Source organism: Geospiza fortis, unplaced genomic scaffold (assembly GCF_000277835.1).
Source record: "Geospiza fortis unplaced genomic scaffold, GeoFor_1.0 scaffold255, whole genome shotgun sequence".
NCBI lineage: Eukaryota > Metazoa > Chordata > Aves > Passeriformes > Thraupidae > Geospiza > Geospiza fortis.
Window position 1 is genome coordinate 671,377 of NW_005054497.1, and position 16,171 is coordinate 687,547.

At 42.4% G+C, this 16,171-nt stretch overlaps 1 protein-coding gene across 1 annotated transcript in view; it reads right to left on the reverse strand.

The window, feature by feature from the left end:
- Nucleotides 1-16,171, reverse strand: part of EEPD1 (endonuclease/exonuclease/phosphatase family domain containing 1) — a 64,373-nt gene that overhangs the window by 29,084 nt on the left and 19,118 nt on the right. Inside the window, exon 2 of the mRNA XM_005428660.2 lies at nt 2,355-2,406. Coding sequence (XP_005428717.1) covers nt 2,355-2,406 — 52 coding nt within the window. The remainder of the gene's footprint in view (nt 1-2,354; nt 2,407-16,171) is intronic.

Genomic DNA, 16,171 nt, shown 5'->3' on the forward strand with positions numbered 1-16,171 from the left:
CAGCAGGGGGCTTCTGCTCACTCCGGGATTCCGTGCAAGTGTCAAAAATATATAAGAACACTTTCAAAGCTGGGCAGCAAATTTTAGAAACAAGAAAGTTTCCGAAGTTCAAAACCATCTATGACAGACTGGAAAGTGTCCTACAGGAAAAACAGTTTTAAGTTATCAAGTCCATAGGTACTTTAAAGGAAACTTCCCTTTGAAAACTAGAAAAAACCCATCTTAGAATAAATATGAAAATATTATCATTTAATAATATTCTGTATTCCTGAAGTATAATGCTGATAAATAATGACTTAAGAATACAAAACTCAGCACAGTGTTCTCAAAATCTGACTCTGCATGCAGGCTGGACAAGGGATTTTGTTCTATTCTCTGGGCTTCTTTCCCCTCCTGTACTTAAAAAATAAAGACAGCAAATTTCTTTGAACTTACATAATTCAAGCCTGTTATTTTCCATAAGGCTAAACTGGCCTTTTAAATTCTTTAAGCCTGGCATTGTATGAAAGCAGATATCAAATATTCAGAGAGCTCAATTTAGAAAGATCATTTTTCTGAGGCTGAGCCTTTTTGAAGAGCTTCCTGCAGCACTATAGACAATGCCTCAAACTGCCATTCCCACCAGGCTGAGGTCACTTAACCTTGCCAGCCATGTTTTTGGAGGCATTGGGCCAAAGGGAGGTACAGGTCCGTCGGAAAGGTGGGAAGGGTACAGGGTGTGAGGGGTCAGAGGATCCAAGTGCTGCAAACAATGAAAATATGCTAAGATCAACCTGATTTGCACAATGAGTGGTTGAGAACTGTGTCTTGTTCATGTGTGAAAAATGACATTGTCTACTGCGTAGTCCTGTGTCACTGCCTTTTATCAAAATCTACCTCTTTGAGTCAAAATCAGAGTTGACAAACACCAGTGAAGAGATGCCCCATGTCACTGTCATTTTCTGAAAAAATCCCTTTGCTAGGATTTCTTCTCCTGGGAAGCTGAGAAGCCTCAGAGAAAAATGAAAACAATAATTATCTAATTTGCTTCTCCCTGTTTTGCTGCTTTGGAATGTGGTTGGAGATTGTTTATCCAATATGTGAATTGTTTTTACTTAATGATCAATCACGGTCAGGCTGTGTCGGACTCTGAGGAGTCAGTCACGAGTTTTTCATCAGTATCTTGTTAAGCCTTCTGTAAGAATCCTTTCTCTATTCTTTAGTATAGCTTTACTACAGCATTCTTTAATACAAGATAATATCATAAAATCATAAGTTAGCCTTCTAAGAACGTGGAGTCAGATTATCAATTCCTCCTTCATCCTCGGGACCTAGCAAATACCACAGCCCCACATGAATTAACTGGGGTGTACGAAGGATCTTGGTGAAATGCATCTCCAGTCAGTGGCGAAGCACAAGGCTGAAGCACCCGCTGCTGCTCTATCTTGTTTTACTCATTATTTCTAGAGTACCCAGCAGATGCAGCCCGAGCACAGCACTGCAGGACATCCTCCCTCACACAGAGAAGAATGTGTCCAAGGCAGGAGAAGGGTTGAGCCTTCCTCCCCAAGCCTTGCCACACCACTCCTAGGTATAGAGGAGCTGCTTGGATCAGGACCAGCTCAATGCCTGCTCTAAGACAGCAGTTTTTCCAACAGGGCTCAGAAACCACTTGTTTTCTTTTTGTGCTAAAAGGTCTCTCATGCTGCCTCACAGCTGGCTCCTTGCTCTTGAGGTGAAGGAGTTAGTGTAGAAAGTGAAGGTGAGCCACTGGTCCCAGTATGGGCACTGGGTGTCCAGTTCTACTTGCCAGGCCAGAAGAATCATAAAGCAGAAAGAAATTTGGTTCTTCATCCAGAAGCAGGCCATCATAGAACAGTTTGGGTTGGAAGGGACCTTAAAAGATCATCTGGTTCCAATCCCCCTGGCATGGGCAGGGACACCTTTCACCAGACCAGGTGGCTCAGAGCCCCATCCAGCCTGGCCTTGAACACTTCTAGGAATGAGGCATCCAAAGCACTGAGGACCTGTTCAAGTGCCTTCTCACCCCTACAGTAAAGAATTTCTTCCACTTATCTGACCTGAGGCTGCTGTGTTTGCAATACCCTTGGATGAAGAGCAACACTGGATTTATCAGTTACTGCTTATTATTAAGCATTGCTTACCCCAAGCTTACTGTAAAATCAGAAAACACCAAAAGCACAAGGTCAGCTTAGACAAAACATTGACCCTCTGCCTTCAAGCACTATGTAGCTAGGAAAATATCCTATTCTATGCAGCATGGAATTCCATTAAGTTAGGAAGAGCAACTAACACAGAGGGCTTTAAGAGCTTTAATCTGTTACAATAATTGCATTAGATGTATTTTTAAGTACCTTTTCCAATGCTTCTCTGTCAGCCAGCTCCTGCACAGCCAAAAGCTTGATACTGTAAGAAAAAACAGAGAGAAAAAGAGAATTACTCACTCTACTGCAAGCATTACAGAAATCGAAGAAACAGCAGAACTGCAGCACTGTTTTTATCCTCTCTCTTGAAAAAAGAAATACAAGAAATGCATTCCTCTTGAAAAAAGAAATACAAGAAATGCTCATGATGAAACAAAATAAAGCAAGAGAGACAATGACACTTTGTTTGCCTTGAATTAGCTATCGCAAGCAGATTTTTTGGTTTCCAAGTTACAAGCGTATCTGAACTTGCCTTACAGAGAAACTGCATCAATCATTACTTTTGCAATATCCCAAATTAACACCAAAGGATCCTCTGGATGACAAACACAAAAATATTCTAGACATTTCTATCAGTTGTAGTCAACTTTGTTTCTCAGTGTCAACAGGTTTCTATGAGTCCCAAAAAACCATTCCCAGGGACTTACAATATTATATATGAGGTGCAGTAATTAAGACAACCCAGCTCAAGAAATTTGAGGGAGAGATGAAGGAAATGTGCACCACCATTTAAAGTTAGGGTAGAAAGGTAATCCTCAACTATTATTCTTGTAATGCACTTTGTTAATCAATCCCAAATTTCTTCACCTACTGAATCTTTTCTAAGTTTACCTCTAGGGGCTAAATCCTGCACACTAAATTTCATTCACTTCAACAAGGTTATGAGATTCACTCAAACAGGATTCTACACCTGTATTGCAACTCCACAGGCTCACTTACCCAGTCTTAAACCCAGTCACTTAATATATTATCCTTGAACTCCAGAGGATCATTTCCTTTACCCAGGGATACAAAAACATTTTTATGGCAATAGAAGAATCAAATGATGCATATAAATATTGTTTAAATTACTCTCACCACCCTGCACACAGACACAGTAAAAAGCCAGTATAGTTAAAAGCTCATATTCAAAAGGGTGTGAATAGTCAACACAGAAGCCTGCCAAAGGATATAATACAAAAAGTTTTATTAGCCTTTCAAATCCTCAGAGCAAGATTGCATAATTCTTGAGCATCCACTGACACCTTATATGCTAATTATGTACATCCATCCTGCAACAGCAGCTGGCAAAGCACAGTTCTAGTCCTGTCTTTCTATGGCTTCCCACTGCAGGTATTCACATTCTAATCCCTAAACACCAATGTGCTTTCACTTTAATGGACTTCTAGCTTTCAGTGTCTTCAAGGTATCATAAAAAGCCTATACCCAATGAATTATAAAATAGCCACAGACAATGCATTTCTAGTCTGCAGAGACTATTATTACTAAGACAAAGAGGGTGGAGATGGTTCAGAAAACAATGGAATAATCAGAAAAATGAAAAAGGTATTCCATTAAAGCCCAACCACTGTGGTAGCAGGGGATGTGTGATTTGGTATTACTGTTTGGTGAACACACTAGGCTGCACACACACAAATTCAGCTGAACTGGAAGGCAGTTAGGGAAAGTACAAAACCAATACAAGGTATTTGTAAACATCATTTTCCTTGCAATTCAGCCAGCATGCAAAATAAAGATGGGCTGGGCAGCAAGCAAAGAAGGCAGTTCCATTTAAAAAACACTGCAGTGCTGTGTCCAACTCAGAAGGAGCCTTAGCTGATGCACCTCGGAGAACAAAGTCCAATAACCCAGGCAGGAACAATGCAGCCACAGTCAGGACCTGTCTCTGAATTCAGGAGTCACCTCTTCACTTTGGATTACTCACCTCTGTTGCAGTGCACTTGAGAAAAACACCGGATGGGTGAGAGGGAGGTAGGCTAACACACACAGGGATGCACTCAGGGTGCTCACAGCCATCTGGGCTGCTGCAAAGGTGGCTTCAAGCCTATGCATACATGGGTTGGGGGTATGCAAATTACTATTGTATTTTTCTTTTTGAAGCTAGACTTTTTGATCCCTTAATCAAATTAGTCAAGGCTGCAGATGCTTCTACCAATTGACTGATTTATTTCTAGAATGTTATATGCGAGTTATCTGACACTCAAATAGCTACAGAAGAAAGACGTAGACTGCCCTAAAAGCAAGTTCCACTTTCATTAAAAATCATCATCTCACTGTAAAAACCTACCTTCCTTCCCATTTACACCTGTAAAGCCCCACAAGAACTTTTTCAACTGCTATGTATTTATTTTTTTTAAAAAGTATCCAGTCACAGAAAAGCAAGTAACGAAACAGGAAACAGGATCTTTTTACGTTGTTTCATTATAATATGGAGATGCTGTACCCTTGTTCAGAGGTGAAGAAATCATACAAAGGGTTTACCTCTTGCAGAGATACTGCATATGCAGGGTCAGAATCAAATCTCCATTCAAAGCTGCTGCACGATTTGCAGCAACATTGGTTTGATTCCTGGAGAGAAAAAGACTTCCTCTGCTGTTATGAATTAAGAGATCAATGTTTGCCCAGTACTTTACTCTTTTCTCCTCAGGTGACACCTGAAAATACCTCAGGTATTTTTTCTTGGTCAAAAGGAATCTGCAAACACAAGTATCAGCTGCAAGATCCTTCTTTCCTTAAAGCACCATCACAGATACTTTCTCTGTCCATTGGATTACAGCCTGGAAAATTGCTCTTGATAACCAGTTATTTACAGCTATTTCTTCCAGCAGTTCCAAGCAAATTAGTATGTGCTACTTCGATGCAATGTCAGCTTGGAAATGCAGCTTCTTTCAAGGCTGCTGCTTTGGGCATTTGATAGTTCAAAAAGATTTCAGGCTGCTTATTTAGGCATTACATCAGCAATCTTACAACCACTGAGAGCAGCTCATAACTTCATTTGCTGTTTGTAGCTTTTTGGTTCACCAAGGATTTCAAAGTAGATGGGAATACAGACAGTAACTGGGGGGAGAGAGGGGGAGGAAGTCTCCAATTAAAAAAATGTCAAATGAAATGCAAATAGTCACCAAAAGCCAATGCTGAAGCCCAAGCTTCTGCAGTCTACAATACAACACTTAAGTACTACTCTGTTTATGCATATCCTCGGCCTTATTTCTTTCATCCTCACCCGTGTTGTGCAAACACTAACTCACGAATAAAGTTGTAGAAAAGTTGTATTTCCCAAAGAAACCCTATGGCTCCTGGAGAGTCTGCTCTAACTTACCAGCTTTATATACTGGCTAAGAAAGCTGTAATATGAGTAACTATACTGAAAATGCCTCTGCTTGAATATGAAACTCCATTATAAATACTCACTGACTGAATTACTTACATGATCTATTTAAACAAAGCTATTGAAATTAATATCCTGGCACCCCAGGCACACTCAAAATACTTGAAAACATGCAGTGATCAAGATGAAGGACTCTCCTCCAGCACTGAAAATATGCAAACATGATGTGCTGTCAAGGAAACATGACTCCCTCTTTTTTTGGCCATGGGTGACGCACGGCATTCTCCTCTAAGGGAATTCCTTTTGGTTTCCAGAAGATTAGTCACAGTGCTGAGCAAATGCCTACAGCTTCAACACATTTCTACACCTCAGGGTATCATTGCAATCCTTTCCTCAAAGTCTTCCTACTCAAAAACAAGTAGCATTGGGTTTCTCTTTTTAATCCCACATACCCAGGAGTAATTTAAGTCTTTTTGGCAGTCTTTTGCAATGCTGCAAACTTGCAGATAGATCCCTTGCCTGCTGATGGCTTCCTGTTCACCCTGAGCCATCATGACCACATTTAATCTGCACTGAGCTTCACTTCCCAGCTTGAATTCACATTGCTCACAAAATCCCATCTGCTCTTGCAGTGGGGAATGTTGGGGCTCTCCTAAAAACAATTAGAGGGTCATCTGCCTGCAAACCAATGAATCTATGGCTCTGCAGCAAGGCAAATGGGATGGTCTGAGGCTGCTGCACAAGACAGATCCCAGATCCACCCATGCAGAATGCACCTCAGGTCTTTACCTGAGGAAGAGAAGCTGCTTCTTCCAAAATCAGCTTGAAGGGTGCTTTAGGGGTAGGAAGGTTTTTCGAGTTACAGTCCATTTCTGGACCACCCCTGCACAGAACTAGAACTGCAGCCATTACAGACACAGGTCACCTGGCAGCCACTGGCAAGAGAGAGGGTCCCCAGAGCAGAGCATCAGTGAGCACAGTGACCCATTTCTGCTGAGCTGAGCACAGCATGGAGCTGAGGCTTCCATTTAGTGCAGAACCTGGTAATTTTGAGGAAAGGGGAAAGAGGAGAAAGTGGGGAAAATGTGAGGCATTAAGTTCAGCAATCAGAGACTCAGTGAAGTGTTTAAGTGAACACTTGGCCTCACGATGGTGCCCTACAAAACTCAATTACATACCTTTGCTCAAGGCCTGAGTTTTTCTAAAACCCTCATGCTTTCTATCAGCCAGTGCATAAGCCTAAAGTTAACAACATTGAGAAATGCCATTTGGCTTCTCTTGCTTTTCTGTCGCCTTCTTCAGCATACAGCTGCACCAAATCTTGCTTCAGCTAGACTCAAAGGCATTATTATAAATAGCCCATGCAAAAACTACTCAATCCCAAACCATTTCAAGCAACATTAAATAATTCTTTTCTCACGTCCTTCTAGTCTACAAACTCTTCCTCTTTGCTCTTGAGATAAGATCCCACAAACATATAAATATATGGCCCATGGTAAAGTTTTATGGAACACTTACCTATCTAAGAGTAGAGCACGAATGCATGTAACTGAAGTGTTTACTGACAGACACATATGTGTGAGTTAGTTAACAAAAAGAATAGGACAAAACCACTTGGGCCACCAAATTTGTATGTCAAAATTGTATCTGCAAACCTATCCAAACCAACCTTGCTCATAAATCTATTCTCTGAGATATGGGCATGAAATGTGAGAGTTGGACTGAAAAAAGAAAAAAAAAATGCAGCTGAGCTGTGCTAATTGTACCTGGTACCTGGGAGGGAGCACTCCCCATCAGCTGCCTGCTCTCCTCATCCCTCACCTTAGTCTCCACTTGTGCTGATGAAGGGCACACTCATCACCATTCACACCACAGCCCCTGTTCTTCCTTCAGCATTTGCTGGATGAGTAACAATAGGGCAAGTAAAAATAAGGATGGGGAAGCACCCCACACATGCACGTGTTCCCTGTGAGGGCTGTGGTGGTCCTTGCTGCCCCAGCTGTCAACAGCCAGGGCTGTGATTAACTCATAGAGAAATAGATGGAGAGCAGGGAAAGCTAACAGCCCAAAAGTGGCAAACACAGCTCTTGTTGTTTAAACAAATGTGGGGGGATATGGAGGGGGGGGGGTGGTGAGTATAGAGGTTTTTTTTTTTGCTCTTTGACTGTTTGTTTTAAATATAGACCTGCTGCTGGACCTTGCTGCTAATGCCTAATGGGACCCAGGCTTCTCTTCCTGATTCTGCCTGCCCCTGTGATGATCACCTTGCACAAGGGTAGGTGAAAGAACAGCAGTGTCCCACCAATAGCACTTAGCAGACTAAGTTTAACACAGTGAGATGATGGGGGAGCAAGTCTGAGCACCCTGGGGCTGCAAAGGGATCTGTGCCACTCCTTTTTGGGGGCTGCCCACACTGACCAGGGCAATGGGTCACCTAAGTGGGATGCCTTCACAATGAAGGAGCAACTTTTGAGGCTTTCATCAATGCATGCACTGTAAAAATACATCTTATTTTTGCTGGCATATCCCATTTACAAAGTAGTCTTTTCCCCCCAAGACCCTGTTTACTCACACCCCCATAAAAACAAAAGCAGAAGGAGGAAATAAAAGCATGCCCAATAACTTTCAGCCTCGTATACTTCCTTCATCTACCCCTGTGAAGTTGGATGAAGAAAAAATCCCCAGTTTCTCCTTTTCCAATAAAAGCATCTGCATCTTCTCAATCACTCCTTAAATGGAAGGGAAAACTGTGTCCAGTGCCACATCTTAACGGCTGCTGGAAGCCACCAGAGAGTTTCTGAAGTCAGCTTAAGGGCTTGGATGGGAATACCATGCCATATTGCTTTGGAACTAACTGCCAGCTAATGACACAACAAAATATGTTGGAAAATTCTCAGGAAAAAAAATGTATCCACAGTAAGAAGAAATAATGATAAAACCAGGGAGCTGCATTTCCTACATATTAAATGTATTTATATCTATCTATACTATAGATACACATAAAACAGATCATATACATGTTATATACAATTTTTGAAACATTCATATATATACACACAACTATATATAGGTGAATTTATTTAGGGTTACTTTTTTTTGCAGCTCCCTCATTGGGATGAAAGCAGATATTCTTCAATGTCTAGTCATTGCTGATTTGCCTGCAGCATGGTCTGAAACCAAAAAGCAGATCAAGGCACTGCAGCTGGAAAGGGAACCAGGAGTAAATGGAAGGAGCAGAGAAGCCAAAATCCATCAAGCAAATTGGCAATGCAGTGCAGGCCACACAAACACTCCCACCCTGATGTTTGCATTCATGGATCCTATTACATTATGTGGGTGATTGAAGTATTTGTCATGGGGAGAAAGGAAACTGTAATGGAACTAGAAGAAGGAAAACATGAATTATGGATGGTTACTACTGAGAGTTGGAGGGGGAGAACAGCAGCATTACAAGGCAGGAGGCAATTCAAATAGTTAATTTCTTTCCTTTCCGATTTCAGTGGTTCCCTGGATTCAGAGATGCTCTCCGCTTGCTGTTCTCTGCCCTAAATTTGCAGCAAAGCCATCACTTTGCAGGACCTATGAACTTTGCACCGAGGATCTGATTTATGTTCAGCTGATACTGTGGTTTCAGTGCAGCTGTATCATTGCAGGGACAGAACAATAATTCATAAACTCTGAGCAGTATTCCCGAGGCATGAGAGAAAAACCAAAAAGGCTGCAAGAACAGCAAACTTCTTCCTAGAATTCTGGAAGGGAATAAAATATGCTCACAATGACTCAAACCACAACCAACTGCAGAAAACACATGAATGATCATGTATAATGAAATCTGGAAGCCTTCTTGACCACCTCCTTGGAAACTCCCAACCCAAGCTATTTCCAAATGGATGAAATCCATGCTGCTGTACATACAGACTTCTACTACATCAGTAAGCCGAGCAAGTCACACTCAGCAAAACTAAGAGGGGAGCTGCTCAAAACTCAGAGAATCTCTGTGAGGCTAAAGAAGCATCACCCTTATCCATCTACCCAGAAAAGGTGTCCTGAGTTGTGAGGCAGCGATGCTTTTTCAGGACACTTGTGCAAATTCTGGGGGGTTCTATCAGGGAGAGTAGGTTAGGAGCAACTGGGAAGAGTCCTATTTACCTCTTTCTCCACATAGAGGATCAGATCTTGGGCCTATTCTTTCCTTTTTCAGGTGAGGGGGGAGAAGACAGGACATCATTTCTACACGTATAAAGTCTCTCTGAAGATTCCCTCAAACTTTTACACTAGAGGAAGTCACAGAAGGGTCATCCTTTGGGTGCATGCAATGCACACATAAGTACTGTCCTTTCTTTCCTTATTAGGTTCATAAATCTGCATTTGAGGTACAGAGTACTGAAGACTCAAGCACTGTGCTAACTGTACTTTTCAGAAACACTTGACTAAGTTAGAGGCCATCCTATGGCCGTTTCTCTTGATATCCTGTTATTATTCTTTCCTGTCCTTCTCCAATTCAGTCTCTGCAAACTGGTGCAATGCCAAGAGAGTGGCAGCAGTTAGAAAAGTAAAAGTCAGGGAAGACTTCCAAGGTCCTCAGAAGAAATGCTGGTTATTAACGGCTGGAATACATTGCACTTGAGTGAACAGAATCAAAGCTGATTCCTGAGAGGCAAAGGTTAATTAGGCAAATGGCTCAAAAGGATCAATCTGTTCTAACCCATTATTTGTTGATTTTTTTTTAGTTTTAAAAGAGGGTTTAAAATAGACTAGGCAGCTGAAAATATGTCCCAAATTCCCAAATGCATGAGATGAAACCACAAAAGGCCTGAGACTGCCAGGAATATAATGACTACAAAATAGTAACCTAATGAATAAAGAAACAGTAAATCAAACACCTATATTAAATTATACTAAACACAGCAATCTTGTCCATACATAAATACTAACAGGAACCAAGTACATACAGTGGCAATGCAGCTGAACTCACAAAATCATTCAAAACTCAGAGTGACAGTCCAGCAGGCTTCTTTGTCACCACCTCCACCTCCACTGATTGCTCCTGTGACAAACACTTCACTACATGATAATTCAGGCAACAGAAGAGAGTACTACTGCAAGTGGCGCGTCTGTGTGTATGTGTGTTATATTTATGCACAAAAAAATTACACCAGTTGTTGCAACTTCCTTCTGACAGACAGCAAACCAAAATCAGTTGCCTGCATTAAAAAAAAAACAGGGGAGGAGTTGCCTTTTGGTTTTATTCATATAATGATAAAATGCACTTTTCCTCCTCAGTATTTAATTTCTTATTATATTTAGCTAAGAACAATAATGTCTTCATCCAAACCAGTTTACCTTATGCTCAGTTATTTTGAAGTTGGGCAAAATCCTCCATATAATATCCACAGTCACAGGATTTTATTTTTTAATTTTTCAAAATATGCCTGTTTCCTTATAATTCCGCAGGAAGAGAAAGACTCACAGAGAATGCTGTGTCTGTGGCAACATTGATTTCTTCTGAGTCATTAAACTGGACACGAACAGCTTATTTAACTTGCACTGAATTATTCAAATCTGTCCAATAAGGGAGGAGGATCAACACTGAAAACAAAAATTTAGAAGGTCATAAAAATCAAAGGTGACTTAGAGCTTCCAAATATAGGCATTATGTTATAGTGTACGCAGTCTCTGGCATTTGGCTCTTTTTCTGGATTTTCTGAATCATTCTCTGCTGGGGTAGAGTCTCCTAGTTCCAGAAACAGCACCTTCTCCCACCCAATCCTGCCCTACAGCAGCAGCGGAAAAACTGAGTAGTCTCTAGTTAAATAAATGGATATGCTTGGAAAGGGCACACCACCACACTATCCTTCTGCTGTGAATTACAAAGCTTCCAGAAAAATTATGGGGCCTTGGGAGGCAAAGTGGGTAATTGGGATTTTACTTTAAAAATATGCCTCTGTGTCCCTGCAAAATAAAATGTGATTTGAAATAGCCCACATCCCTTTCTCCGTTAGGTACGTGAACCATACGCCATCAAGCTCTCTTGTGAAAGCTCGTCATGGCCCTTTATTCAGCCTCAGAGACTTAAGGCAGTATTACTTTGCCATACATGCACAGCCTCATCTCAGAGAAATGAGTTTACACAGTTAAAATCATTACAAAGCAATACAGTGAAAGTCAGTTTGCTTTGCAAAATACTTGCTCAAGAGCAATGGTGCAGCCTTATGGCAGTACAACTACGATCAGCTGGTGACATCTGAGTGCCACTAAGATTTATCCTGGTGTTGGGCGAAGAGTATTGAAGCTTCCTGGCTGAATCTGGATACAGAAACTCTGTAGTTTTTTACAGCACACTCTTAAGAAAGAGATTGACCCTCAAGCGCTGGCTCCTACTTCGAAGAGGCTGGCAAAGTGCCGCAGCCATTGTGCATTTCATACGCGCATCTTTTGCAGAAGACTTCGTGCCAAAATGGAATTGTTTAAGTGGTGGAAGACACTAAACACTGGGTATTAAAACATAAGAATGTGCACAAGAAATGCTCAAAGAGACCCTACAAAATTACTGAGGAGAGGCACTGTGATGAGGGAAAAGGAGCACTACAGAAACCAAGAGCCGTGCTTTGGTCAAGTGCACTTTTCTCCATGGCTCTTCCACAAGCAGCTTATGTTGTCTTACAAATTCAAGGACATTTTGACAAAAAGGCTAAAATGAAGTGCATTATTATAACAGGTGGGAAACAAAGCAGAAACTGTATTAGCAGACAACCTGTATGTTTAAGGGACTTCCCACTCTGTGGCCAATAGCCAGCCCACCTGTATTCCTAGAGTGGAGCTTAGGAAGCTGGTGACAAGACCTTGACACCAGTGCTCTGCAAGGGGCAGGCATCCAAAGACTTGTCAAGGTGACTGAGACCTTGTCACCGTGAGAGGGAGGAAAGTGCGGGTTTAACAAGATAACACTCATGCTTTACTACTCCAAGAAAAGTCTCCAGCACAGGCCTAGCCTTACGCTATTGAGTCTGCATGTCAGCACAGTGCAGCGTCAGTCAGCACAGCCATCTGTTGCTCCACACACAGGAATGGCGTCAGGACCTGCTGCCGACAACTGGGGTGCTCTCCTTACAGCATCTATCCCAGATGGTGAAGGAAAGGTCACAAGAGATGAGAATTCCTCAAAACTGTCACTCAGCTAGCCCACGCAAAGGTTACTGAAAACAGAGCAACCCAAGCTTTGAATGAACATGAACACTCATCCTCCTAAATCAGAGGTCAATTGCACAGTCCAAAACAAAAAGTAAAGAAATGGAAAACTGTGAAGAGAAGCAGACCAGAGGCAGCAAAGGCAGAAAACCCAAGTTTTGCATACCAGTGAAGATGATACTCCTCCATCTTGCATGCACTCAAGCCTTTAAACGTCAGAAAAGCCACAGAAAACATCTCAGCCTTCTGTCAGTCTTCACTACTATTTACAAGTGGTGTTGATCTTAAGCCATAAAGAATTTTGTTTACACTGATGTAACACTACACTCTTAGGTTGCCAGAAATGCAAAGAACATTGTAGCCAGAAAACAACAGTCAGCCAATACTGAGGTTGCATCTGCAAGAGCCCACAGATAGATAGATAAGAAAACTACCTGTCAAATAAGGGTAAGAAGTTAAAAGCCTTCTTTCCAAGAGCTAATTAACAGAAGTATCCTATCAGCTTCATCTACAACATCACATGATACTGCATTAGAAAAGGGAATTTAGCTTATGGGGCATTTGGAGTGCCATTTATATAACTTTAACCCAAATAACAGACCAGACAGTCTTTCTATCAGTCCAGTTGTTTTGTACTTCAGTAATGACTTTGAAGTGTGATGAGGGTTATGTGAAGCTTAAGCCTCTGGTTAGCCAAAAGCCACAACCACATATAGCCTGTGCTCTGAGTATCGGAGTAACACGGAAAGGTTGGGATTTAAACCTCCCGTGGATGCATCGCATAGCTGTAACTCTAATCCAGGAGCAAATGTAATCCGTCCTCAGCTCTCAAAGTCAGAAAAACTGGCTGAGTCGACACTCTCCCAGCCAACAGCTGTCCTCAAACCAGCCTCTGCTCAGTTTGCTGGCAGAGATACACCAAGCAGAAGGGACAGACCACTCAAAAACAAAGTAGAAGCAATGCAAACATGCAACCAGGCAGACTATGGCCTATTTCCACAGGCTGCTACCTTTCACTTTTTTTACTGCATCTCAGAAAATTCCTTGAGACTGTGTGTGGCAAAGAGAAGAATCTTTTACCAACCAAATCCTGTGTGCCTGTCTCTAGCAGTACTGCAGAGCCACAAACACAGGAGCACTGGTCAAAAGAGACCATTTGATGCAGCACTGTCCTCAACACAGGGCTACCATGAAGTCAGCTGTAGTCTTGAAAACCTCTAAAACACTAAGACACAATGACCTTGAGATAACATCTTCCAGTCCTGCACCAGCTTCTGAGTGAGGAAGCTTCTTTTAATATCTGTTTTAAGATCCCAAACCAACCAACTGCCCACTTGTAAAACAGGGAGTTATTTTACGTGCAGCGCTGAGCTATGGGCTTCCATTCAAGCTTCACAAGGCTTCATTGACACACCTGAGTTTCTTCAGGATCTTCTGGATTCAAGGGCTACCATCTGCCACAGTGGCCACTCCCTCAAATTACACACTGTTATACAGCATAATAACTTATTACTCATCATAAAGGATAATTATCCTGCATGGCATATATCTACTGCCATAAACGGTCTTTGTTGACAGAGGAACAGGCTTATCTGACCAGATACAGGGGTCAAGTAATGTTTTTCTTTCCCCTGCCCCAACAGTAGCTTTTGCCAGATTGTTTAAAGACACATGGTAAGGATGGCAAAGGGTTTTTCCACTTTCCCTGCCGCTCTCATCTCTCATAACAGGATGTCACCTCTGTCCATGTAAGCATCTCATCTGGTGGTTCCCAGGCTCTCTGGGCTGCAGCCTGCTGTCAAGACTGAAGATGCCCTCCACAGCAGACGACATGCTGTTGTGAAATATTTGACCAAAAGATACACAAAAGGGATGTCTCACCAACGGTGAGACCACAGTCAAATCAGTCACACCCCAGGAATGAGGTGAGTGGAGGGCAACTAATCCTTTATTTGAGCTCCTGCCTAGGTCCTAAACTGTGTGGCATTTTCTGGCATGGGTTTATTAATGTGCCATGTCAAAAGCTTCCTTGAAGAAAGCACAGCAGAAGGTTTTTCCCCTTGTTGTATAATGTGCTTAGCAAATAGCACAGTTGAATTACTTTACATTCACTTATCACAGCAGCCTCTTTGTTCTAGTACCTTATGACTTTGAGATCAGGACAAACTCCATCAGTTAAGGAGCCTCATTAAAGTGATCTATTTCTCCTACAGAGGAGGAAAAATCTTAAGTTTCTGTGATGGAAGTTATCACTGAGAGTTTTAAATTGTGGAATACTTACATGTGGAACAGTAAGTTTCAAATCAAGAGTGTTATATGTGTGCACACACAGAAGCTTATACTGCCTGTGATAATTGGCACTGTTACAAAAGCAGATCTTTTGGTCAATGTCTGCAGAAACACTGCGCACAGCAGCCTGCCTAGTAAATGTTTCCCTGCAGCAGAGGTCTGTGCACAGAAGCATGACAGCTCACAGTTTCCCCTTGGTCCTAAGGAAAAGCCATGTCCTGTGGAAGCTCAAGAGGAATGCCATCAAAGTGGAGCCTCCTGAAACTCCAGGTGAGTGGGCAGAACAGCAACGAAGCCAGAACCCCATGTAATTCCTAGAGCACTTCCTACAATTTCAAGAGCATGAGTCATGACTTTATAGCAAACAGAACCCCTGCATTTGTCAGAGTGTTCAAACAAATAAAAAGCAAACAAATGAGAATTAGTGTCAGTCTCCAAGTGCCCGAATTTGATAAGGAATAGTACAGCACAGCTGAACAAGGCCAGGCAGAGCAGCATCATGCTGAAACACAACAGCACTGCCCAGGCACCTGCTCCCAGTGCCAGCACCAGGACCATGCTGGCCACATCCACCCTCCTGGGGTGACCCTATGGCAGGGCTCTATCTCCCTCACTGGGCAGCAGGACTGATCAAATGCCAGAGGTGATCACCCAGAAAACTCACCCCCATGCCATGTTGCCACCACACAGCAGCTCTCCTGCCTGTGTAATTTCAAGTTAATATCTCCATACACCACTCTGTGGACTTGCACATGCTTTACGGAGGCAGTGAGCGGTGATGGCCCAAACAGCCAGGGCATAGTCTGGCTGGCTGTCTCCTGCAGCTGCAGACAACATGGTCTGAGCAGTCACCACTCCTGCTCAGCAAGCTGTATTCAGCAGCTGGTTAAGTGAAGTCAATTTACTTGGCAGACAAGAAGCTCCCAGATTAACCTGGATCAGCTCTGGGTGCTGAGAAAGAGTAACAAGAAGCTAGCAGGAGATCTCAGGGACATGTGCTGCTTCTTCTTCACTGATCAGAATGTGCTTGAAGCCACAGAGAAGTGAGTGCACTCATCCAGCACTGTGTCAGAGACAAGGTGGGACAGACCCAGAGCGGCTACAGCTCCCAGCCACAGTCTACTCTGCTTAGACCACCTCATGTTTTAGTTCCTCATTTAGA